We start from the raw sequence: 27,991 nt of genomic DNA, 5'->3' as shown, positions 1-27,991 counted from the left end.
TCGTTTATATTTTATTTACTTAAAATTATCAAAAAAACTTTCTTGAATTTTAAATTTGTCTTCTTGGTATACGCTTAAATTTCATTACTAAAGATCGCTGTGCTCTACGTCTGGCGATATTTGCAATGTGACGACTGTGCAGCAACAAGTGTGGTCAACTTAACATCAATATTATTATCTCTTTGGCCACACATGCGCATGCATTAATGATTATACGTATATGTATGTTGTTCACGAATCCCCAATGAATTGTATTTTGATCACAAGTACGCTAGGGCGTATGAGTGATGTGGATTTGTGTGTGTGTACAATCGAAACATATGCCTTTTGACGAATTTCGCAAGCAATACACAGACATATAGTACATATACATATATATACATGCATACATGTAGATTTGTGTGGTTGATATATAATAATTTCGAATCCACTTGTCATTTGCGCAAATGTCACATACTCTCCGAAATCGCTGCACGTCAATGGGAACGCATGAAAGTTCAATTGATAACAAATTTTCTACGAATAGCATTGTTTATCTCCCTTTTTAAATATAAACAAATGCGAATTAAGCAACTTTATTACGTTTAAGTTATTGTCTCAATGAAAGCCTATTGATGGTATGAGTGCAATTTCCGGAGTCCCAGGGAAACGGTGCTTTTTCGTATGATTTTCCTTTCGGTTATGGATTCTGGGTAATCTGATTAACGTAAATGATAGATGACAAGTTATTTATTATACGATTTATAAATGCTTATTTGTATTTTCGCAATAATACAGTTGTTTGTACATATTATTAGTATTTATGCTTTTTCAGTTCAAAACCGTTTATATAAATACTTGCCTCAGTTTGTGTATGAACATGTTGTTCTTTCTTAATCTTTACTCTCTTCAACTTATTTGTTATTAATGAGAGACTATAAAGGCATCACTTCAGTCCGAATTTTATAATTAGTTAGACAAAGCTTTAGTCTGTTGAAGTTTCTTCTCGACTGCCTAGTGAAAAACTTTCTTACAAACACTTTCTATAATAAGTTATAATATGCTGTCCAGATTACAATGGTAATTACTTGTTTATATAATTATTACGCACTTTTGCGGTTGAAATGTGTTTTATTTTGATTAAGTTTATCAAGTTATCGTGTTGAAAAAGTAAAAAATGTATCCTGTTAAAAAAGCAAGAATTCCAAGGAAATTTGTTAAATCGAATATTTTTTTATTTTTACCAAGAAGAGAAGTACAATACTTAAAGTTACTTAAAAAAGGATAAGAACAAGCAAAGTGAACTTAAAAAGTCAACCACAAAATAATGCCAGAATTTTTGAAGAGTGAGAAAACGCCAACTTCTGCTATATTGAAGCTTAAATACCCTTCAAAAGTGCATTTCTCATAGCATAAAAGGGTATAAGAAGATATTTATTTTGATTTTGACCGTTTAGTTCATATGACAGCTATGGTATATGCTATAGTGATCCGATCGAAAATGTTTTATTTTGGAGATTGTGACGCATCCTTAGACAATAACGTGATTTGTGAAAATATCTGGTTCTGGTCTGGTTCTGACAAATGAATACTTTTTGGCGAAAAAGGTCGTGTGTCAAATAACATATCGAAATCTCAAACAAAACTGAGGGACTAGTGCGAATATATACCGTTGGACAAACGGACAAGGCTACGTAGACTCAGTTCGTCATGGTGATCTTGTATATCTATACTTCATAGGAGTGTCGTATATACCCAAAGTTTGTCACGAAGTTTCTAGCACCCACAAAGAAACGTCGACGCTCCTATAAAGTATAGATATACAAGATCAGCATAAAATTCAGAGTATAAAACAATTTCTTGGATCAAATTAGCTCTTTCTGTATATCATACGATGGCGTTCCGATAAGTATTTAGTCTGCAAAAGAAATGCTGTAAATTTGCGACTTATTTCTCACTTTTTCCAGCAGTGCTCCTACTGCTTAAACCGCCTGTAGAGGTCTGCAAAGTAGGCAACGTTCGATTCAAAAATTTCATGAGATCGAATCGGTCCAAAAATTGGGTTTAAGCTTCAGGTAATCGATCTAGATCGCACTTATGAAAGCTTAAAAATCGCAACAAAGAAACGCAACCTTTTTTTGTCCGGACGCTTCCTCCATCGAATTTTAATTAGAGCGGTAGGGTTAAATTCTGATCGGATGCTCCATATCGTATTTTTTATAGAGGGCGAACCAATAACAGATTTAGAACTAAAAAATGAAACTTGGAAAACATTCATGAAGCTATTCTTTAGTGGAAGCATCGAATTTTCTCTCAAAAAAAAAAACAGTTTTATACCTTACGCGTAAAACATATGATGATTACTAGTGACGATATATGGATTTGTGAATATCATGTCGAAACGGTTCAACGATTTAGAAAATCCGCTGAAAGCGGTGAAAGTCATCTCGGCCGAGGCTTATAAGAGGTGTATGGTTGGATTAAGCATTATAATGCCTGTATTGACTCAAAATGATTCGGAGTCTATTTTGAAAAAAAAAAAAAAAATTTTTGTCAGTCCGGTTCAATTTTGATCATATGTTATATTATATTAGTTTAAGTTCTGTTATTTAAAATTCCATTAAAATATTAATAATAATATTTTTATCATAATATAATATAATTTTATTATAATCAATCGCATTACCTACGCTTTAGCTTTTTTTCTCGCACCATTCCCATAAGTAGCACCTTTTGCCTCAAATGTGTAAGCAAATGCATTCGTTTAATTGCTAGCGGATTCCAAGAACCATACAGCCATTAAACAATAAATTCATTGAACATTTCTCTTTATTGGAAATAAATAATACCATTTCCATTCTTGCAACCTTCACATTTATCAACCTGACCTACCCATTATTTAAGTGTGTTTAACCAATTAGCGGTACTTATAGGTGGTACAACACCACAACATAACACATACATATATATGTATGTATGTATATAATTCATATGTGTACATTTGTAGCTTAAGCTGACGACTAATTTCGCGTTATTTCTTCCCATCATTTACTTTCAGTTGGCGAATAGCAATACTCTCCGTCGGCACAATACTCCTGCACGCGATCGCCACAGTGACGGTGGATGCGTCGCTTATAGCGATGGCGACAACAGCGGCGACAGTGCTGACAACGGTGGCGGCAACACCGTCATTGAACCCTTCAACGCCAGGTAAGTGCTTAGCACATGCTTACAGAATAAGCACGTGCGAAATAGCCGAACAGTAAATAAATGTGGTTTATTTTTGCACTTCATTTACACGTCACTCAAACACACAATAGGGCTATTCACGAGCTGCTTTAGTGGTATCGCACTCTCAGTGTTCATATGTATGTACTTTTTAACTTTGTTATTTATATTGCAATGTGCAATGAGCTATAAGAGAATGTTGGTTAAATAGTTGATGACAGTTCTTGCTTTAACAGAATCTGGCAATGCCTATAATATCATATTGAATATCTGTTGTCTTCCTAGAAAAGCTTAACGCATATCCTAAAACGGTTCCTATCTGAGAATCCTATTTTCGAAAATATTCACCAAAAATAAAAATTTAAGGCTGGTTTCGCTGAGAAAGAAGGCTCTAGTTGGCTTGGGTTCTAAGCCCATCTACGGTTTTGCGATTTTTGTCTACGCATTCCCTGCCTTTTTTATGACACCTTTTTATTTAATAACGGGTGATTTTTTTGAGGTTAGGATTTTCATGCATTAGTATTTGACAGATCACGTGGGATTTCAGACATGGTGTCAAAGAGAAAGATGCTCAGTATGCTTTGACATTTCATCATGAATAGACTTACTAACGAGCAACGCTTGCAAATCATTGAATTTTATTACCAAAATCAGTGTTCGGTTCGAAAATTTTTTATCGACAAATTTTGTTCAGCGATGAGGCTCATTTCTGGTTGAATGGCTACGTAAATAAGCAAAATTGCCGCATTTGGGGTGAAGAGCAACCAGAAGCCGTTCAAGAACTGCCCATGCATCCCGAAAAATGCACTGTTTGGTGTGGTTTGTACGCTGGTGGAATCATTGGACCGTATTTTTTCAAAGATGCTGTTGGACGCAACGTTACGGTGAATGGCGATCGCTATCGTTCGATGCTAACAAACTTTTTGTTGCCAAAAATGGAAGAACTGAACTTGGTTGACATGTGGTTTCAACAAGATGGCGCTACATGCCACACAGCTCGCGATTCTATGGCCATTTTGAGGGAAAACTTCGGACAACAATTCATCTCAAGAAATGGACCCGTAAGTTGGCCACCAAGATCATGCGATTTAACGCCTTTAGACTATTTTTTGTGGGGCTACGTCAAGTCTAAAGTCTACAGAAATAAGCCAGCAACTATTCCAGCTTTGGAAGACAACATTTCCGAAGAAATTCGGGCTATTCCGGCCGAAATGCTCGAAAAAGTTGCCCAAAATTGGACTTTCCGAATGGACCACCTAAGACGCAGCCGCGGTCAACATTTAAATGAAATTATCTTCAAAAAGTAAATGTCATGAACCAATCTAACGTTTCAAATAAAGAACCGATGAGATTTTGCAAATTTTATGCGTTTTTTTTAAAAAAGTTATCAAGCTCTTAAAAAATCACCCTTTATTATATTAACGCCCGTTGAGCTGGCTAAGGTAGAGCGGTAGATTATAATCCGTTCAAATTTGACCCGGACTTTTAAAAAACAAAAGACATTTTATCGTATTTTCATACAAATCTTTATTATCGCCTTCAAAGTAGGCTACTAAGCCAATATAAACATTACATAAGTCAATGGCTCATCAAGTTTTCCATACATTTGTTTTACGCCTCGGTAGCCTGGGGTAGCCTTCGGTGCCTTCAACGATATTTGTTGTTTTCGGTTTCGGCTAATTTTTGAAACGCCATTCGCTATTGTATAGCTCTCGTCTTATCGCCTGTAATGATAATGTTTTTGAAGAATGTAGTGTCCTTAGCTACACCGTCAAGCATCTCGATGATAGTTTTGCGAAAGGTTCATGACTTCTGTTGCAAGTAATATGCTTAATACCCAAAACATTAACCAAAACTGTTAACTGCCATTAACCGGTGAGCGTTGACCGACAGATTGCGAAACCGTAGGACGGATAAAAAACAATCTAGCAAACTGCACAGGTTAACTAAAGTAAAGATACTGCTGGTTATGTTTTTATCATACATAGGGTCGTTTACATACATACTCTGACTATGGGATGTCTGCCATTTGAGACGGTTTCAGGCAGTTTCAGTAGTGGCGAACCTCTCTGTTGAAGGTGACGCTTTTGCATAAGACTCAACTTTAGTAAAAATTTGGATTTTGACTCCCCATATTTTTTACACTAATCATATAGAAAACTAAGTTCAATAAAGCGTGAATAACCCTAACGTAAGAAATCTGTAGATAAGAGTAAGCCGTTCGGATTTTAGAAATTATGTTGTATCGGCTTCGTTATTTTTAATCGGCGCCAAATAAGGATGCCTTAATTAAGTAGAATCGATTAGTGGACCATCGCTTTTAGACTATTTTACTACATTGACTACTATACTATAAATCTAGAAATTTTTTAATTTACTTATTGTTGTCGATGATGAAGTATTATATATACAAGTACATATGATTACGATTTTTGAACCCAATTGTAGAGTTCAAGATCTCAATTGCTGTGGTTGATATCTATGACCCTAGCGAAATCTCCCACAATTCCTTGAACCGTGCTTACATTTACATACATACCCGCCATTCCATAAATTTTCTCATTTGCAATTTTTATTACATTCGCATAAACAAGAAAATGTGTAAATATGTATGTATAATGTACATTGTATATGCACAATTATTTTTTATCGGCAACTCGTAAATTTCAATGGTCTTTCGGTGACATTCGCAATTCACACATACTACCATTTACATACATATAGTGAAATAGTAAAATTTCTCATAACCGAACGCACACCGTCGCTAGATTTTTGTTCGGTAATATATTCTTACTGTCAGAAGCTGCTATTCAGAACTATTTTTCTACTGAATAGATATGAGTATTGGGATGGTAGTTATCTCATTAGATTCCGTTAAGCCGCCGCGAACCAAACGGTGCTAGCACAAGTTAATTTATTTGCTGTGATCAGCATCTTAAAAAACTGGCCAATTTGTGGAGATTCTTCTTCTTCTTTACTGGCGTAGAAACCGCTTACGCGTTTATAGCCGAGTTAACAACAGTGCGCCAGTCCTTGCTTCTTTTCACAAGGTGGTGCCACTTGGAATTCCAAGCGAAGCCAGGTCCTTCTCCACCTGGTCCTTCCTACGGAGTGGAAGTCTGCCTCTTCCTCTGCTTCCCCCGGCGGGTACTGCGTCGAATACTTTCAGAGCCAGCGTAATCGCTGTTCTTTATTTCGCTGAACTATGTCAATGTCGTCGTATATCTCATACCGCTCAGCGTTCCATCGAATGCGATATTCCCCATGGCCAACGCGCAAAGGACCATACATCTTTCGCAGGACTTTTCTCTTGAAAACGTCGACTCATCAGATGTTGATATCGTCCATGCCTCTGTACCATAGAATTTTGATTGTGTTCATGTCCAGTTGTGGGAGTTGTTCGGTTATGACTTTTGTCCGTATTGAGGAATTTCGCTGTAATATACATTCATACATATGTATATATTTATATATACATACATACATATATGTATATACACATTTTCATTTACGAACGCATCTACTGTTCTTATGTTCTTGACATTTTGCGAGATTGCTATAAATCACCATTTGTTCAACAATTTCGACGTTTTCCTATTAATGAAACATTTAATTTCTCATTCTATAAAATACCGGCATAACGGCGTTATAATTCCTACATCACCGACCGATTATCAACGTCATTTTATTGCTGTTGATTTGTTTACACTTTAGGTTTATTTACTTTATTAGTTTGTACGTATGTATGCAAAATCTCAGAATAGAAGAAAACATCGTAACAGATGTCAAATTACTGTTTTCAAAGAAATCCAATAGCTCTTGGCCATGTTCAGGAGTGTGCCACTGTTTATGCGCTTCCATGTACATATGTATGTATGTAAGTGTAATCATGTCATAAATGCCCCGTAGGAAAATTCAAAAAGAATGCTAGGGATTAATGAATTGGAATTAGTTTCCATTTTCGTACAGATCGCCAAACGAACGCTATTTCAAATATTTTTCGATATTTCTAAGATGCAAAGTTTTTAAAAACGTTACTTCTGCTTGGAATATATTTAGACTATTTGGCGTTTAGTAAGAACTCCCTCTCTCACCGCCAGCGTCTACATTAACTGTCATTAGTAGATTCATAGTAATCTTTCCTAAATCTTATTAAAGCACTTAAAGGAAGCAGAGGCTAACGAATGCCTCGGTTTGCTTTTACCCCATCAAGCCAATTTCTTTCAAATTGGAGTATTGTGCGCTTTGAAAAATACATCGTCATAATTGTATGAAAGTAGAAATGAGCAATTTGCTTCAATTTTTGACTTTCGGCTAGTTATCTTTTCGCAGTGCTGTGATTGATATGAAAAAAATTTTCTTCATTTTGATCAGAGCTAAGTTCTTCAACTACAATTCTTGATTAGTTTATCATGTGCCATGTTTACCCAATATACAAGGTGTGATCCAAAGTAAACAGGACTTAAAAAAAAAAACGGAACAAATGGTTTTTTTCGGCAACATCAATTTATTTTTTTCAAAATAGTCTCCTTCTGTTTCAAAACAGCTTTTTGCATGGTCCAAAAGCATGTCAAACGAGTGTTTTAGCTCGTTGGTCGGCATGACCGTCAGTATGCCGGTGCTAGCCTTTTGAATGACCTCTACGTCTGCGCAACGCTTTACTTTCATGCGCAAACGGTTTTTTTTCGAAAATAAAGAAGTCGCATGGTGTCATATCAGATGAATACGCGGAGTGGATAATGGTTAAAATGTGATTTTTGGTCAAATAATCGGTCACAAGCGTCGAATCGAATGTTGGATTCTGAGCAATTTTTGGTCGTCAGTCAAACCGTGCACACACCATTCGTAAGTTCAAATGTTCGGTCCAAATGCGATAAATCGATGTTTTGGAGATGTTCAATTCCACTTCCATGAATTTCAATTTCGGCTGAAAGAGAGCAGATTCTAAAGCACCAGTCGACATATAGATGGCGCCACCAGGGGGCGTTAGATTCAAAAAGTTCTGTTTACCTTGGAACGCACCTTGTAAATACTATTCTCATGCATTAATTTTCCTACAGGGTACATTCGTATGTGCGAGTGCACCTTTCCTGAATATGTACATGGTGTGTATGTAACTTCGAAATTCATTGTAATAATTCGAATTTTCTGGTTTTGGTTTTGTATTTCATTCTGTCGTACCGGTATGGTGCACCTGTCACTTTTCTAAGGCAGTACAAGTGCTTACGTTCATATGTATGTACGGGTATCCCGGGTTTGTACATAAAGCCGTATGATGTTTTTCGTGTGGATTTTTAAATATTTTGCACGTTAAGTGTTAATTGTATTCCATGGAAGTGAAGTGTGTGAGATGTTGTTGTAGCATCGTAAAGTATTCCCCGAAAATATTGGAGCAATCAAAATATATGTATGTATATTTATTTGTAATTACCAAGCCACATAAATATTGTTTATTTAGCAGTAAATTTCACGCTTTGGAAATAAAAGACTGTCAACAATTGTTGAACTTCTGAAACAGCTGAGCGCTTTGTTCGCGCCATTACCATAATTACTGGAGAAAATATAATAGTATTTAAATACATACTATACATATGTATAATAAAATTAATTTGAACGAAACGAAAGTATTCGACAATCAGGAATGTTCTGTAATTTGTTGGATTTCCACTAAAATATATACGAATATGTTACATATATACGTACGATTTGAAATCTGAAAGTGTTGACCGAGACTTCGAAAAAGTTTTATGCCAAGATTTTTTCGGAACTCCCGAACTGCAATACAAGTATGTCAAAGCTTAATCTAATTTTTGATACAGTTGTTAAAGCCTCGTTTGGGATGGCCATAGTGGCTTTGGTTTCGGCTCATTTTTGGAGCGTCATTCGCAAGATTGTTGCACAGTTTCGACGCTATATTCATAAAACCCTGTGTCGTCACCAGTAGTGATACAATTCACGAATGTAGGGTCCTCAGCTAAGTTTTTAATCATTAATTTTATGACCTCTACTTGACGTCGTTTTTGCCAATATTCAGGTCATTTGGTATAAGTCTAGCATTGAACCGCGTCATACCCAAAACATTAACTAGAATTTATCAGATCTTCTATAATTGTATTGTGTAAAAATTTCGTAGTCGACTGGAGCAAAATAGATAAAGTTACGAGTATTTTTACACATGTCCTGTAAACGAATGGATCTACTGTATATTTTTTAGTGTTCAAAACTTCAAAATGTTTTTTCTACAACTCGTGTTTTTAAAGTCAAAGCCCTTCATAACTTCACAATTACTGCACCGATTCTTTTGAAATTTTGAACAATATTTGATTACATCATTTACCTGGAAACTAAACTGGACCTTGGTGTTTTTTTTATTTAGTGATCCAGTATCAAGTTATGTGGAATACTGTTATCCTTCTGATATCCGTGAGACCTCCGATTAATTGCTGAATCTTTATATCCTAAACTGGATATATAAACTTTGTCACGTAGTCTATAACACCCGAAAGGCAACGTCGGTGACCCTATAAAATATATGTACATATGTATGTATATATTATTATCCCTAAAAAGTTGCTCATTTGTCGGAAACGCCGATATCGGCCATATACATATGTATAATGAAATTCTTCATTAAGTACAGTTTTCATAGCCGGACATCTCCCATAACTGGACAAATTTCATGAACACAACGTTTCCATTATTATTTTCGAATAAAATAATATCTTATAACCGAACATTAGTATGTGCCAATGACCGGACACGTACACTATTTTAGTAATATTTCGTTCAAACTATCTATGATATACGGACGGACTGACTTTAAGAATATATTTTAAAGACACGTTTTTGCCACGCCCCCACATGGGGGCACTGCGACGGTGGGTATTCGATTATGAGAAATTTCACTATTTATGCCATATAAACTGAACGATCAGAATTAAGTTCTTGTAAGGGGAAAAAATAATTGATAGATATCTTGCAGAAAAAATTGCATTTCGAGGTTCCCTACTTTTTTAAAGAAAAAATACGGAAACTTAAAATTTAGTGGCGAATATTTATTATCATTCGAAAGAATATTTTTTGGCATTTATTTTTCTGAAGATTATCTCTTTCCAATGTTGGCCGCGGCTACATCTCAGATGGTCCATCCGTTGAGTCCAATTTTCGATTAATCGTTCAAGCATTTGACTGGTAACTGGCGAATGACACGCGTGATGTTTAACTCCAAGACCTGATTCGGAGCGAGATTGTCCCATGTCAAACCATATTGAACAAAAATAACATGACAGCTTGACACGACTCACGCGTGATCTGTCATAAAAAGGCTATTGAAAAAAGAACCTATAGACGTGGAGTTTACCATGAAAAAGCTCGCACATTAAACACAATTTTGGACAGTTTTAAAAAATCGTCCATAAGTTTCAATGAGAAAATGTAAGCGGAAATATCGATATTCGATATAAATCCACTTTTAGAGCTATACAAATGTACATAACAATTAGCCAACGTGTGATGCTGATATTTCCTACTGAGCACAGTAGCTTGCATCACAAATTTTACATATATGTATATGTACATATGTATGTATATGTAAGAAGTAATAATTAAGTAGCAAATTATTTAAAGAGCTGCTTAATAATTATGATTAATGCTAATAATGAACAATTTATTAAGCGTAAAAAGTTCATTAAAATGTATATACAATTATACACATAGATACATACATATGTATGTATATGTGACCTGGTCTACGAAAAGGGAGCTAGCGTGCGAAAATAATAAAAAAAAAATAATTAAGAAAAAATAAACAACTATCATCTTCCATCCGAATCAACTAAAAAGTGAAAATTGATTTTTTTGACACCTAAGCCCCCTTTCCGTAGACCAGGTCACATTTAGGTATTTTAAAGCATCTTTTTCAATACCTGGTACTTTTTGCACAAATATATGTAGTGTAAGTGCATATGTATTTAATTTTGAAAGATGAACGGAAATTTCACCATTTATTCAATTAGTGATATGATAAATGATTTCGCATAAAACCGGATCTTAGAGAATTGAAGTTTGGCTTGGAAATATTATTATAATTTTTCCAAAAATTCTTCATAATTCTTTGAAACAAATCAATTATAATTTACAATATACATATTTAAACGTAATAATGCTTAGTCGAGCTTGCATTTCATCACTTAATGGATTTTGTGAAGTGATGTTATCAATACTCTGGAAGGGGCTCAATTAACTAAATTCTTGAGGTTTGTTGTTTACGAAAAGGAAATGAGAAATCATTACTTGTGGTCACTTGCGCTATGTACATATATATTTATATATATACTTTTATATACATACATATGTGTTGATATGTATGTGCAGACATGTTTACAGTCAACAACACATTTAAAATTAAAAGTAAGCCCTCGTCGTTAACAACGAATCGGGCAAATCTCTTATTGCGAACAGTGTGTATTGCCTCGAGGAATGAAAGAAGTGCCCCAAAAGAGCTGGGTTACATACATATATTAATCTCACTTTTTTCTACGAAAATATATGCAATTATTGCGGTTAGTAAACGCCAATTAATCATCCTGTTGATTTGGTGGTAATTTTCTTTCGTTTTAGGGAGTCATAAGCGAATCGCCTTCTCTTCTCAGTTATAAGTTATATCGACGAAAGCTTTTTAATATGCCTCGCATAACATTCGCGAATGCAAAAAGTCGCTCAACAATATTTCAAATGTACAAATGAATTTCGAAATCTACTAAGTTAGACGCAAATTATAATAAATTATATTGAAATATGTGATAATTATATAATTAGCGCTGAATATTCTTTATAATTTGACTTCAAAATGACTTTACGCTCTGTTATGAGACATTTCAGGCCAAGTTATCTAAGTCAACAACTATAATTATTGTCAGTGAGGCATTTAAGAAGAAATCTTGACAAAATAGTGAGAAGTTTCTTAATAACCGGTTCTTTTTGTGAACTAAATTATTCCTCCTCGTGTCGAATGAATGAGTAGGCACGGAAATCGTTAAAGATCTAATATATATCTAATTCTATCGGAAATTCCATATTTGGCGACCTTCGGTCAACTGACGGGTATAACCTCATACGCTTTATATAAATCGATTGAGTCTGACTTTTGCGACGGAATATAGATTTTACGAGTATATCGAAAAATCACATATATGTACATCAAATTTGACCCGGACGCGTCGCCTGGGATAGCCTTCAGTGCCTTCTGCAAACTTTATGAGCGCCATTCGCTGGATTGTTGGGCAGTTTCGACATTCGATATTCATAAAGCCATGCAATTGATGAATGTCAGTTCCTCAGTTACGTTGTCAAACGTCTCTTTTGGACCTCTACTCGACGTCGTTTGTGCAAGAGATTCAGGTTATTTGGTACGAGTTCAGCATTGACTCCCCTCATACTCAAAATATTAAACTATGTTAAGTTGATCTACTAGAGATGTTGAGATCCTTTGTTATTTCAGTGATGTCAAAAAGACGAATTTAAAGTACTCTTTCTCTAATTTGTTCGATGTTATCGTCGTCAACAGAGGTCCAAGGACGTCAGTTATCAAATACTTCTCGATCTTCACTGAATGCTTTATGTCACTTGTATTCCTGATAAAGTAGACTCCCGTGGTAATTTCATTGAATTCAAAAAGTTTCAAGCAAACTCTATGTTAAATTCTTGGACGCCAGACAAACCTTTCATGCCGTATACGAATAGCTGCCAAACTCCTTTAATAACATTGAATTTCACACTATTCACACCAAAAATGGTAGCATCAATCTAGGGAAAAAATTGTTTATTAATTCAATTTGCACGCGGAGTAAATGGATCAGTCCGGGTCAATTTTGTTCATGTTATTTCTATCTTATTAATGCTAGTATACATATACCAGGTTCGATCTTCAAGTTCTGGAATTGTTTTGTCACTGGTGCATTTGTCTAATATAATATTAACTTTCTATCGACTCTGTATTTATTTTGCAGTGTTTCTAAGACGGGGCATCCGAGTGGGATACAATGGCAACGCAGTTATAATATGCAAAACATTCGATCGACCAAACACGTGGTTTCATGAAGTTATAGAAAATAAAACAAGCGCTCCACTAAATACTAATAATAAGGTAAGTCCGTTTTGTTAATTTTTAAATTGTTTTGCACGAATTAAAAAAAAAATTTAATTTTTAATAATTCCAGCTTTTAAAAAATTATGCGGTGCTGCTCTTAAAAGGTGTTAAACAAACCGGTACTTACCGATGCATGCAAGGTGCGGAAATTTTGAGCGAAACTATTTTGACAATTGGTAAGTATTGAAATATCTTTTGTTTTTAAAAATAAACTCTTTTAAATTTAAATTATAACAATTATCAGGAAGACATATAGTATTACTAAATGATCGAGAAATGTAATGCCTTGAGAACTGATTCAAGTATTACCTTCTAAAATTACAAAAGTCGCTTTAATATTTTTTTGATTTAAAGATATTACTGACTTTCAGTTGATTGATTGTCGATTTTCTTTGTACACAGAAAAGTTCATCAAAAATCCCACTAAATCTTAGTCAAAACTGTGAAACTTTTTATTTTTATTTTTAAACTCTTTTAATAGCTTTAAGCTTCCAACACAAAATGTAAAATATTGTGTTCTACATTGGTCCAGATTTCTCGGCTAAATGAATAAGATATTTCAACATTATTCAACATTTTTCTACCACATCCGAGATGTATCAGCTTAGGCTCTGCATTGCTTGTCAGCTCGACCTCCTAATGCGAATTCAAGGTTGCATAAGTGAAAAATATGAAGGAAAATATTTATTTTTAATATAATAATCAGATTAATCACAAAGGTTATCGGGTAATATTTTTTCTTGGAAATAAAGCACAGCTTTGTTTTCTGTTGGTAATTTCGGGTATTATTAAAAGTTCATGTTTAAGCTCATACTCATATGTAGTATATAAGAACGTACAAGGTAATTTTCAAAGTAAACAGGACTTTTTGAATCTAGCGCCTAGATAGCACCTGATATGGCACCGTCCGACTTCTTCCTTTTCGGAACAATGCATTTGCCCATGAAAGGAAAGCGTTATGCTGTCGTAAAGGCCATTCAAAAGGCTTGCACCGGCATACTGGCGGCCATGCCAACCAACGAGCTAAAACACTCGTTCGACATGCTTTTGAACCATGCAAAATGCTGTATTGGAGCAGAAGAAGACTATTTTGAATAAAATAAATTGATTTTGCGCAAAAAACCATTTGTTCTGTTTGTTTTTTATTTTAAGTCCTGTTTACTTTGGAACACACCTTGTATTACGTAGTGTTCCTTATCTTCATTAAATAAATTTCATGCTCGACATTTTTATTATTGCTATTATTATTGTTTTTTGTCAAAATAATGCTCGACATTTTTATTATTGCTATTATTATTGTTTTTTGTCAAAATAATGAAATAAAATTCTACACAATTCGTAGAAACTGAAATGGGATTAAAAACAATATTTGCCGGCTTATCGTCGCATTTTGGAACCATAAACAAAAAAATTCTGAATATTTTCTAACTATAAAATTAACACTGTGCTTATATACGCATTATATTAATCAACTTTCGAATTCTTTTAAACATAGTGAGCATCGAGTACAAACACCGATTCCACTGATATTTCAGTCATTATGATTTTTGTTGTAAAATTTTTCGGTTGCTTCACAAAATAAGTTACAGTATCGGCGAATACCGCTCCGTTGTCAAATTTAAATTTCTCTCCAGCGAGTATTTTCATAAGGTCTGAGAATATAAATAAATCCCTCAGGCTTAATTTGTAAATAATTTGTGTGTAATGGGCCAACTTCCAAGATAGTGTGTTACGGACTTATTCTTTTCTATATAGACACCTTAACTTTGGTTTATTTGGTTCATCGCAATACAAAATATGTTAAAAACATTTTTATTTATCTATTTACTAGAGGACCCGTCCACGCATTACTGTGGCTGATACACAGATAGACCTACTAACATTATGATTTATATTGGATAGTCGAAAAAGTCTTTTCGTATTTCTATTTCGTATTATTTTTTATATTTATAATGAACTTAAATACACCAAATATGCACCATCTTGGTCGACCGCGGTTTGCCATTCCATCAGTGTAAAACCTTTCTGGTTTCTCGGCGAAAAACTGTGACAAGCAATTTTCACAAGTTTCTCTTTAGCCAACTTTACTCCATTAAGGGAATAATTGATCGAAACAAACCGTAGTCCGATAGTGCATGTTCAGGCCTATGTGATGGATGCAACAAAAACTCTCCCAATTTTTGCCGAGTCATCAAACATGTGTGTGGTCTAGCGTTGTCCTAATGAAAGACGAAGCCTTTTCTGTTGATCAGTTCTGGCCGTTTTTTTCTATTGCTTGCTTCAATCTCATCAGTTGTTGACAGTAAAATGTAAAATCAATCGCTCGACCAGGCTGGAGCCGCTCATAGTAGACGATTCCTTTCCAATCGCTCCAACCACTCGCCATAACCTTTCGTGGCATCAATCTTGGCTTTGCGACCATTTGTTGAGCTTCTTCACGCTTGAACCCTGATATTTATCGCACATTTTTGTCGTATTTGAACCACTTTACGACTCCTGTTACCATTCGCTTCAGAAATGGTTCGATTTCATTTCGTTTCAGCAAAGAATCGATTACATTTTTCACAGACTATTCCTGTGGTACCCAAACATCGAGCTTATTTTTGTTGCCAGCGTTTTTTAAATGGTTCAAAACGGTTTAATGATGAATGTTAAGTTCCTTAGCGATGTCATGGCTGCTTATGTGACGGTTCTGGTCAATCTTTTCCATGACTTCGTCGACTTTTTCAACGATAGGTCGACCAGAGCGAGATGCATCTTTCACATCGAAATTTCCAGAGTGGCATTCTTCCCTTTTCTATAAAAAAAATTTCAAAATATAGCGAATTTCTTCATTATTTCCACACATTCGACAGCCACAAAACATATAAAAAAGTTCAATTCTAGTGGTGTCTCATAGTTTGTATCACCAGCCTGCCTGTTAAATGTAATTTGCATCAATTATACGTATTTATACACACATATCCTTTTCTAACTTCAAAACTTGTTTTATTTTCCGATAAAATTTTCATTCTTGTATTTAAAATATATATTTAATCACAATGTAATCATTTAACCATTGCTTTTAGCTGCACCAGGCTTAACATCGCCGGAGAAAATACAAATTGGAAGCGGTGATGACGCTGCGCTTGTTTTCGTCCATGACAGCAACATCAAAAACATTACTTATTTCCCTCGGATATTACCTTATGAATACAGCGATTATAGAGACGAGAAAATCAGTAAAACTGTAAGTACAGACATATATAAAAAGCATAGACATACATACTTATATAAATACATTTGTATATTAAATTAACAATAATAAGTTTAATACTCCCAATTCACACGAATGTAATGTCTACACGACTGATTGCAGTTCAACAGCAATACGTCAAGCGAAGTAGTAACTGATTTAGCAACAGCCGATGTTGGCACAATGTCAACTTTCCAAACAAAAATATTAACCAACTTAAATACACACATTGACAAGTATACACACATACGCTTGCATCGAAAAAACCCCATAAAATGTATAGATTGTTACAGAGGGCGGAGAAGTGACGCAGCAAGTTTTGCTTCATGCACACAACCAATGCGAGACAAGCGCTGCAAGTGCATACTACAAATTCATAAAAGCTGGAACGTATCACACTGTAGACGGGTTGGTTAACTGGCCGCCATAAAAAAGCTCTTTTTGAAAAATTTAATTTTAAAATTTAGAAGCATTCCGCGCTTTATTAATTCGTCAAACTAAGTAATCCAATAAATTACCTATAGAATTAAGCTGTAAAGATTTGGAAGGGTTACACCTAGTGGTAAAAATTTCCAATTGCACTTTCGTGGCTGTTTTTTCTTCATTGAAGCGGGAATCAAATTCTATTTTTCTTCGTTTCCTCTTTTCTTTAACCTTTTTTGACATTCCAGGTTCTAAGTTGAGGATTATTCTTTTCTTTCGAAAAACACATTTAAGAAATCTGCTCAGGAAAATAATTTCAAACCTTGATCACTTTGGTCTCATGGCAATTAACTGTCATTTTGCCAGTATAGGACTTTCTTTGTTAATGAAGTGTCTGTTTTTTTGTGGGTACGAAATCCAGCTAATAGTAGTCGCCTCTCGATAAGCAAGATCAGGCTGCAAAGTGTACTTCAGGTGATGAATGGTTCATTAATTTATCCACCAACATTTCATTAAAATACTATATTTTCGAAAGTTTTATACGAATTTGTCAAAGATATACTCTGAGTACAAATACTTTTACATCAAATTCTCGCATACTTCCACGGATAAATTATATTAGTTTTCCTCCGTGCCTCAAAATAATCTTCTGTGTGTGTCAGCCATTGGTTAGAGCCCCCTTCAGCGTTGATCCGGCCATGGCTACAAAACTTTACATTTGTACATACACTCACACATACATATGTACGTTTAAATATGACTGCTGGCCGAGCTGAGCTGTAGTGGGCATTGAACGTCCTCCACTGCATACCATTCGCAATTTTCTCCAAGCATTGTTGCTTATGCCTTGCACATCTCCAACGCATATATCGTTGGTATGCATGTACGCTTGTGGTATGTGATATTCTCAGTATTGTTTGCACATTAAGTCAACAATACTTGGACCGACCAAAAGCGGAGTATTTGGTTGGAACAAAATTAAGAGTAGAACATAATAAGGAATATATGTAGGCATGTATGTATGTATATAGGGATATGTATTGGCAACAACAAGAAGTACACACGCGCGTACAGCGGTGCACCTCAAAGCAAAAAATGCAAATACATACATACAAACATGTTTGTTTTTCCTGATTTAAAGAGTTTCATGTTGCATGCAACACACATCACATGCAGTGCTTCCACATGTGCAGAAATACATAAGTGTGCATGTAAAATGTACACTAGTAGTCAAGTGAAGGTTTATATTGGGTAGTCCAAAAAGTCTTTTCGTATTTCTAATCAAATTTAAATTTTTTTATATTTATACTAATAAATAAATAAATTTGGTCTACCACTTATGTATTGCAATTTTTCCCCTAGAGACATACTTTCATCAGTGTAAATTGAAATTGAGGGAACCATTGTTGTGCTACACGAACTGATAGGGCACAATAGACCCAAGTTCGCGGTGCATTCCTCATTCATCTATCTACACGAATTCATGATTCAATGATTCAGGATCGTCTCTATAAACTTCACAAATTTCATTGGTGGCTTGCGTGGCATTCTTTCCAACACTTGATGGTATTGTCACAATGTGATTGGTAGCACTGGAGATATACGACTGCAACAACATCTATTGACAAAATACGAAAGGACTTTTTCGACTATCAATATAATAGGTTTAGTCCACTTTAAAGTCGAAAAAAACGCATTTTTTTGTGAATTGTTTTAAGAGAAATTTAAAAATAAATAAAAAGCCTACATTCACAGTAAGTGAAAAGGTTTAGACTTCATGACGGAATTGCTTGTAACGTCACTAAAATAGCTATAACTTTGAAAATAATTTGAGTTTTAAAAAATCCTTTTAGGGAGATATTTTTGAATATCAAAACTATCGAGTTATGAAAAAAAAAATTTTTGATTTTTTCAAATTTCTAGACTAGAAACCGCCTTAAAATTCAATAATTTCAGTAAGAATTTTATGACAGCATAAGGTAGCTAACTTTCGTAGGCGTTAACGGCTGCAAAATCTCCAGTTATGAAAACATTCATCGAAAATCAGCTTTTGGATTTTAGATTAGGAGCTTTGATTGTGAAGTTAGTAAATTATATGGTTACAGTTCCCTTTGGAAAGAAATCATATTTCTTGCGCTATGATATGGATAACAAATTAGTGGCATCTTTTCTCCGCCATCTTCAATATTCTTCGGCTCCGCATCTGCTGTCGTACTGCTTTATGATGAAGATGAATGCCAAAAGTTTATTTGAAGACTTATCTGGTGACGCGAAGTGTACATACGTGGGACGTACGTCACAACTGCCTTACTGGCAGTGCAATTTTGCTATAATTGCATATACATATGTTGTTATATACTAGACTCTACTACTGCTGGATCTAGCTTAAAGCCACCAACTAATAGCAAATAACAAGAATTGTAATGACTTTATTTATATTACTAGTATTTTCTTGTTGCTCGTTGTTTTTTTTTTTGTTTTCTTTACTTTTGCCCAGTAGCAATTGTGAAATCCACGAAGTCGGGTTTTACGTGAAGCATTTTGAATTCTCACGTTCCCTAAATACAATTTACCATTGCGACTTTAACATATGCATGTATGTATGTATATAGATTGACTTTTTCACGCGAATCTGTTACCGCTAGTGCCGCATTTACATACATGTGTCTAGTTGATTGATTTAATTAAGACTTGCTGACAATTGCCCGTGCGCGTCGGCGGATAATATCGGCCGCTACTTGGCGCAAGCGCCCCCAAATGTTTGATACGCTTGTCCATCGTGTACACTTATGACGAGTTACATTTTCCCCTCGATTTTTTCACTTCGTGCGAGCATTTGTTTTTGGCATGCTAATATGTATGTAAATCAGATGTGTTCTTGTTTAGATTTATGCGTCTATCACTCAAGCCAACTGCTTGGCAGTCGACGCTCCGTTTAAAGCGAATTTTAAACGCTTTTGAATTCCAGCTAATTGTATTTTATTTGTACAAAGTCACTGACATTCTTCTTTGGCAGATCCTCGTAGAGTCCATTTTTATGAACATAACTTTAACGACTTCACATGTACATACATACATACATATATGTATATATATCTTCTTCTTTACTGGCGTAGACACCGCTTACGCCGAGTTAACAACAGCGCGCCAGTCGTTTCTTCTTTTCGCTACGTGGCGACCATTGGATATTCCAAGCGAAGCCAGGTCCTTCTCCACTTGGTCCTTTCAACGGAGTGGAGATCTTCCTCTTCCTCTGCTTCCCCCGGCGGGTACTGCGTCGAATACTTTCAGAGCTGGAGTGTTTTCCTCCATCCGGACAACATGACCTAGCCAGCGTAGCCGCTGTCTTTTAATTCGCTGAACTATGTCAATGTCGTCATATATCTCATACAGCTCATCGTTCCATCGAATGCGATATTCGACGTGGCCAACGCGCAAAGGACCATAAATCTTTCGCAGAACTTTTCTCTCAAAAAGGGAGGATGGAGTCATGTGTAGAAGTTCACGCAAGTGAGGAAAGTTCTCTGATCGCCATTCACTTGGGAGTGGCCAGAAACGATTCTTTTACATATGGCTCAAACAGCTCACGACTGCCGGTCTTTGACCAAGTATCCTCTGGGTAGCCTAAGAACATCTGTTTGAAGGCGAAACATCCCCTTTATAGGGTTGTGCGCTGGTTCGGAACCCGTCACGTAAAAAAAACACCCCCAATGAAAATTAGCAATCAGCCTCGGATGAGAGACCCTCCTTTTGATGTATATATATGTATATATCACATTAAATATAACATTGTTTGTTCTTATAATATGTATTTATTACATTTCTACAATTTCAGAAACTCGATGAGCAGACAACATTACTTTTGATAAGGAATGCATCAGCTAAAAAGTCTACATTCACATTTGTATATGGGGATGACCAAAGAAGCAATGAATGGGAACTCGATGTGGGTGAGTAGAAACTCAGTTGTGGTATTTGCTATATGTGTGTACATGACATATGTACATCAAACTACCATATATTCTTTTTTCCTTGTTACTCCTCCGTTGCGGCATCTCACACGATTGAGGGCTGTGGTCTTTGCGCCATTCCAGGTGATTTTGGTAACGGCTAATTCGTGCGGTAACGATCTTCTCCGCGTTAGTTTTGTGTGATATCGACTTTTGCTTTCTGGCGGATTCCAGTCAAGCGACGTCCTTATAATCCTGTCTGTAGTCTTCCATGTGTCGAATAGGCTTCGATGGGTGCGAAATCCAGCCTTTTCGACACATGTGATCCTAATTTTTATTATCGTGGATAGTATCTTTAAGATGGTGTTCAGTATACTATATTTACACTAGATATGCACGTATAAGTATATTTATATTTCAATAGCCCATTTATTCTATCTAGTCTATAACAATATTGTTATACAGATTAGGATCGGTTAGTTTAAATGACACCTAGCCTTCGGAGACGCCAAATTTTTTCCCGCTCTTTTGACATTTCTCTTCAGTAAGGCTTATCAATTCATCATGCAAAGATATACGATCCACCAATGAGTCGAAATTATTAAAATTTACTTTCGAAATTCGGAGTCAGTGGCCTCAAATTTAACAGCGCTACAAAAGTTTGTTTTAAATAAAACAAAAACGGTTTAGGATATCAATGAAATTCTTTATTCCTGTGAAAGTATATTCGTATGTACTCCATGAATCACCGTTCGATGATAACCGAACATTTATGGCCCATATTGAATGATATGGACTGGGACATCTGTGAAATTTCTTGAATATACCTCATCAAATCAAATAGTTTTCCATACAAGCACTTGATTCTGATCGTTAAGTTTGTATGGCAACTCTATGTCCAAAAACTAATATTTTTTCGAGGTCTGACTTCTCAACCCTCGTTTAAACGATTAAGACGTGTATCGTACGTAGAATTCGAAGAGAAGTTTCGAATACGACTTTTAAATTAAGGTTGCCCGCTCTTCGCTAAAATGTCTTTAACTAAATTTTCAACGTGACCAGTAACAATAGGTAGGCCTAATATGTAGAGCTTAGAACTATGAGGAAATGTGGCGTTATATACTTTTTCTAGAATAAAACATGACGATTTAAAATTCTTTGATACTTTTTTTCGTGATAAAATGGTAGAAATCTCACAATGTTCACCGAAAGTATCCGCTGGAATAGTTTTCTTATCAATAAAAACGTGCATATGTATACTATGTAGATATATGTACATATACATATTAGAGTACACTTAGAGGGAATGTTAGCTTTGCGCGCGCAAATCTTGTTTTTAATAAAAAGTTTGACGTTTGTATTGAAACGCAATAAAAACTTATACAATCTAGGAAAAAGCACTATTACTGAACTGGTCCGGGTTCACTGCACTTATGGTAGAACCATTACTAAATCACGTGATTACCAACTAATGATCACCGACTAAACACTGCATCGTTGTAGGAAGCGTGCCTTTATCTATACATACATATGTAGTATATAGTTTCAATTGGACAGTTTGTATTGAAAAAAGTGTTGATATAAAAATTTCAAATGATATTTATAAATATACATACATACTCGTATGTATGTATAAACATCTATATTAATGTCGAAAGTAATAAGTAGAAATTTATTACAATAATGCGTCTTGAATAAATATAATTTCATATTTTTATTAAGACAGCATAATCGTTTAATCGAGTCATTGAATCGCTTACAAATTCATTTGAAGAAACATTAGGCACCGAAACGATCAATAACTGAGTAGATGGTAGCATTTCTATCACTTTAATGGTTGTTTTTTTGCCACATAGATGCACGTGCTAGGAATACTTTTACATGGAATAACAGCTTGGAAGCTGTTTATCTGAAATTAATTAGCAACTACAAAAGCTGTAAAGGTGCACACACACACAAATATGTATATGTGTGAAAAAATTATTAATTTCAACTGAGGGGAAACTGTTGCTTATAATCTTTTATAAATTTTTGAATTATATAGTGGTTGTTGTTGTTGAATAAAACAGACTTGGGTAACGCTGTCATGATGACAGTCCTCCTCAAGTATGGATCCCAGTTCGTTTCGCTACCGAACTTACAGGGTTTGTCCGGAAAGTACCAATCGTTACAATTCTTTAAAAAACTTTCAAAATAGGCTCCTTCTGCGTCGATGCAGCGTTGCCAGCGCGACTTCCAAGCATTGAAGGCGTTACGGCAGGCATTCTCCGGAATAGCCCTGAGAACCGAGGTGCATGCTTCTTGGATCCCCACTGTCGTCTCAAAATGCTTGCCTTTTCAGGCAAGGAAACAAAAAAGTCCGGGGGGACCACATCTGGGCTGTAAAACGTCTGCGGAAGCGTTGGGATGCCGGCCTTGGTTGGGTAGCTATTCACAAGAAAGACGGTGTGAGCCGGGGCGTTGCCGTGGTGCAACTTCCAATCGGCCGCGATGTCCTGTCGAACCCGATTGACCCTTCATTTGAGTCTCTAGAGGACTTCCACGTAAAACTTGGCGTTGACGGTTTGTCCAGGAGAAACAAATTCATGGTGGACGATGCCTTTGATGGCAAAAAAGACAATCAGCATCATTTTCACTTTGGATTTGCTTATTCTTCCTTTTTTAGGCGAGGAGATGCCGGCGTGTGCCACTCGGAAGAAAAACACCACTTCTTGCTAAAGCAACATCTGAGTAAGCCTGCTTGATCATATCAAACATCTATGTCGCAGATTTACCGAGTTTCACACAGAATTGAATCACGTACCTCTGCTCTAACAAACGCTGCATTTTTGGCTTGCACCACTCAGCCGCTCGTTCGATGGCTAGGAACGCCTTCTACCCGAATCCAGTCCAAAGTACAGTCGCGGCGGAAGAAAATCAGTCCTTTATTTTCCGGACAAACCCTGTAGGATATGTTTGGTAGCGTATTCGTAGGTTGGGAAAATATTTGATTTGTTGTATATTCGAAAATTTAGAGAATTTTACCTGTACCCATCCACTTTATGGGAGATTTTGCTGAAGGATCTTAGTTTGTGGGCTTACAGAATCCAACTCGTGCAAATATAAAAGCCGAACTCAAGTTCGATTAAAAGGCCCAAAAAGGAGTGGCCACCGATTTTCACACAAAATTTTGTTGAACGATGAAGCTCACTTGATAATAATCGGGAAACACTGTAGAGCCATTACTTATGAATGAATTTTTCGTGCCAGAATTGGAGGATGTTGATGTGGATAACCTTTGTTTACAATAAGATGGCGCTACATGTACAGATGTGCTATGTGATCGAAAGGAGAAACGCGGTGGTTACTTGCCCCTACAAAAATAAAATAAGCTTGACTTATAGCTGGATAAATCTTCCTAAAATAAATTCTTGCGAAATTGTTTTATACTAAAAGAAATTCATCAGAGTTCATGTTAATGTTCTAATTTAATCAAATCTCACCAAATAAGGGTTTTGAAATTGTGATCACACAACTGGTGATCTGTGACACAGTCATCTGATCGTAAACATAAATTAAAACAAGAATTTTTTACTTCGTTTGAACCGTATCCATAATACACTTTGCAAATAAGTTTTCCATTCAATAAATTGATTTTGATCGGTACTATAGCTTTAAGTTATGTGATCCAATCTGAACAATTTTTTCGGAACTTTGGACAATAAATCATGCCAAAATGCGTGAAGATATCTTAACAAATAAAAAAAGTACATTGACAGCTATAAGCTATAGTAGTCCGATATTTGTCTTGGATATTGTAGCGTTATCTTAGACTATGCAAAATTTCGTGGAAATACCTTATTCAAAAAAAAATATTTATACACACTTTTTGCTCTTTACAGGAAAAGCTCCGGAGTCAGTAGACAGTTTTCAATGCAGAGGTTACAACTATGAATCTATGAGATGCATAATGTTCTATCCACCAAATAACTTACCAACAGAATATAAAATATCATATGAAGTAAGTATTACCGTTAGCATAAATACTATATATTGTAGGTAGTACAATCTTAATTATTATTACATAAAAACCCTGAACTCAAGATTCACCTTTTCAATGTTGCCATTTAGACATTACAGAACAGTATTGTACATTGCACACTAGACTACGGCTCAGCCAATAATATAACGTTGCTGGCGAGAAATAGCGGCAACTGTACTTATTATCCAGCCCAAGAATTTCATAATTTCACTTTGATAGCGACAAATGTTTTAGGAGAATACACGAATAAAATCTCCATAAACACCCATAAGAGCGGTAAGTGTGGATGTCAGATGCTTTATACTTCTTGAATATTTGTAATGTTTCCTATTACTTGCAGTCGTGCCGCCAAAATTGCAAATCAATGTGGAAAACATAACCTCCGATAGCGTATATTTATCTTGGAAAGACCGTAAGCAAGATTACTATAAGGACATTGGTTTGGAATATAACATTACGGTTGAACCCTATGGCTACAAAAAATACAATTTAACTAAAACCCATTTAACTGAGTACAGTGAAAAGTTGGCATATAATTTCACACTCCCAAACCTGCCCTATGCCAACTGGCAATATGTTTTGAGTGTCAGAGCACGTGTTAATTGCAATACAAGTGAATGGAACGAACCAACTCAAGAGGTTTTCACAACTGCGCCGCGTAGACCCGATCGTGCGCCACACACTTATGTTGGTGGTTTCTACATTAATGATAAAGACATAATAACCCTAAATTGGGAGGATTTGGCAGATTACGAGAGAAATGGTGAAAACTTCACTTACGTTATTCAAGAATTGAACATGGATGGACAAGTGTTGTAAGTAAATTCACAAATCTATCTGAATTTTCGCTTTCCAGTATACAAATCAAACACCAATGTATGTATGTATCTGAATAAAACTTTACATGAATAGTCTCTTTAAAATGTGCCAACTTATGAAAAATTTTCCAAATCGGACCAAAATTTTTACAAGCCCCCATATACCTAATACGTGAACCTCAGTTTCTATTGCGGTCTTTTTCGATCAATCTGTGAGATATATTATAGAAGTTCGAAGAATAACTTTTTCTGAAAATAGTATGTTTGTATGTCAAAAATAACTGGAATCGGCTCAGGAATACCCTCAGTATCCACATTTATCAAAAAAAAGTACGACCGCCTCTCTTTACGGTCTTTACGGTCAATATGTGAGTAATCGTAATGAAATTGAAAAATCGCGTTTTTCTAATAATAATGTAACCTTGTGCCTGAAATTGATATGTAACATCGAGTCCAAAGCTTACCATAGCCTCCGTATACATAACTAATATTGGAATTTTCAAACGTTCGGTTGACTTTCAACCCTATTTAGTGGTGATGATATGAGAGGCGCCTCAATCAAACTCAGAGAGCATATTTTTCTGCTATAACTACCATTTGATCAAATTTGACCTGGACTAATAAAAATACTGTAAAATTTTCAATGTACTCCAATTGTTCAAACATTTTTTGTAAGCCTCGGCTTTAATAGCCTTCACTGCCTTCACCGAAATCTGTGTTTCTCGGTTGTGGCTCATTTTTCGATTTCGCCAGATTGTTTGATCAATGTAAGTTTCTTGGCTACGTTGTAAAGCAAATCTTATGTGATCATTACTCGAGGTGGGTTTTGCTAATGTCTCGTGTACAGATTAGGTACAATAGCAGCTTTTTTTGAGTTTATGAACTCAGTTTTGATTTACACTTGGGCAATTAATTGAAAAATTATAACGTTCTTTTCTTTTGCAGAAACTCAAAAGAAACCAATAGCACAACAGTTGGCTTTCGCTGGTTTGAGAAGCCAGAGAAGCCTGAAATTAGAATTTATAAAATATTCAGCAAAAATGCAGTCGGTGCATCATCAAATGCAAGCATAATACGAGTCGTCCCACCCACAGATTTAAGTCCGCCATTACAAATTGAGAAGTTGTTTGAAAATGGAGCATCCATATTAAAATGGAAGCATCCACCTAACTACGAAAAGCCACCACCAAGCAACTATACTGTCTTCTGGTGTCAACAAATGTCGATGAAGAAAAAGGAGTGTGATGTAAATATGTTAATATAATATTTTTCAGTTATAATATATTTTAAGTTTAACAATGTTTTTTTTCACGCACAATAGGGTCCCATGCATTTCGCAGTTGTAGAAAACACGACAACCAATTATCTTATACACGCGAAGTATGAACTTGTAATGGCCGTGGCAGCCAACTATCCACACGGAAGTAGTGGACTTTATTGGAACGAATGCTTTAACCATTTAAATGCATCATTAGAGCAGATAATGCTGTACGAGCCCGTCATTTCGGAGTCAAGCATCTTTTTAAGCTGGAAACATCGAAATTGTAAGAGTGCGTTCGATGGCTACAATATAACCTATTGCGAATGGAACAATAACATGGTATCCAGTTGTCATTCAAAGCTCGAAACATCGACACAAAGTAGCAACTTCACTTTAACGAATTTGAAAGCATATACATTTTATAACATCAGCATACAGTTATATGGCGTTAATAATCGAAAGAGCCCGCCCAGTGAAATAGTGGAACGAACAGATCCAGCAGGTGATTTTCAAACTTGCGATTACAAAATTATATACATAATAAATATTAAAAATCCACATTGTATACTGTTATTTCAGCACCTGAACCGCCAACTAATCTAAATTATATGGATGTAACAAGTTATTCGGCGAAAATTTCATGGAAAGCGCCGACCGAAACCCGTGGAAATCTGACAAAGTATACTATTTGGTATGTATAACATTTAAAATGTTTGCACTACTTATGTATGTGTGTGGTAATATGTTTGTGTATACCTTAAGCTATAAAAAATACAACGCAACAGAAATACACAATGAGACCACCACTGACGTGACTTATACATTAAACGACCTAAGCAGTGGATCTGTCTATGAGGTATGGCTAACGGCGTGGACAACAAAGGAATCAATTAAGAGTGCATCAGTGAATATCACCACCATGATTGGCA

The 27,991-nt window shown here is 35.6% G+C and overlaps 1 protein-coding gene and 1 long non-coding RNA gene across 2 annotated transcripts; one reads left to right on the top strand and one right to left on the bottom strand.

Annotated features, from left to right (window-relative positions):
• Positions 1-27,991, top strand: LOC105227486 (uncharacterized; the record flags this gene model as incomplete). Its single annotated transcript, XM_049461934.1, is given in 13 exon segments — positions 1-1,059; positions 3,038-3,189; positions 13,215-13,351; positions 13,425-13,530; positions 16,423-16,583; positions 20,848-20,962; positions 24,844-24,962; positions 25,073-25,259; positions 25,324-25,798; positions 26,747-27,047; positions 27,123-27,564; positions 27,642-27,753; positions 27,825-27,991. Coding segments are annotated over 13 exon segments (2,494 nt in total), but the record flags the coding sequence as incomplete, so codon positions are not given.
• Positions 16,318-16,756, bottom strand: LOC125780177 (uncharacterized). Its single transcript, XR_007423601.1, has 2 exons — positions 16,623-16,756; positions 16,318-16,539 (listed from the first exon to the last, which is right to left on the bottom strand). It is a non-coding gene; the product is annotated as an uncharacterized LOC125780177 (long non-coding RNA).

Source organism: Bactrocera dorsalis, unplaced genomic scaffold (assembly GCF_023373825.1).
Source record: "Bactrocera dorsalis isolate Fly_Bdor unplaced genomic scaffold, ASM2337382v1 BdCtg167, whole genome shotgun sequence".
Lineage (NCBI taxonomy): Eukaryota > Metazoa > Arthropoda > Insecta > Diptera > Tephritidae > Bactrocera > Bactrocera dorsalis.
This window is presented reverse-complemented; position numbering and strand designations above follow the sequence as displayed.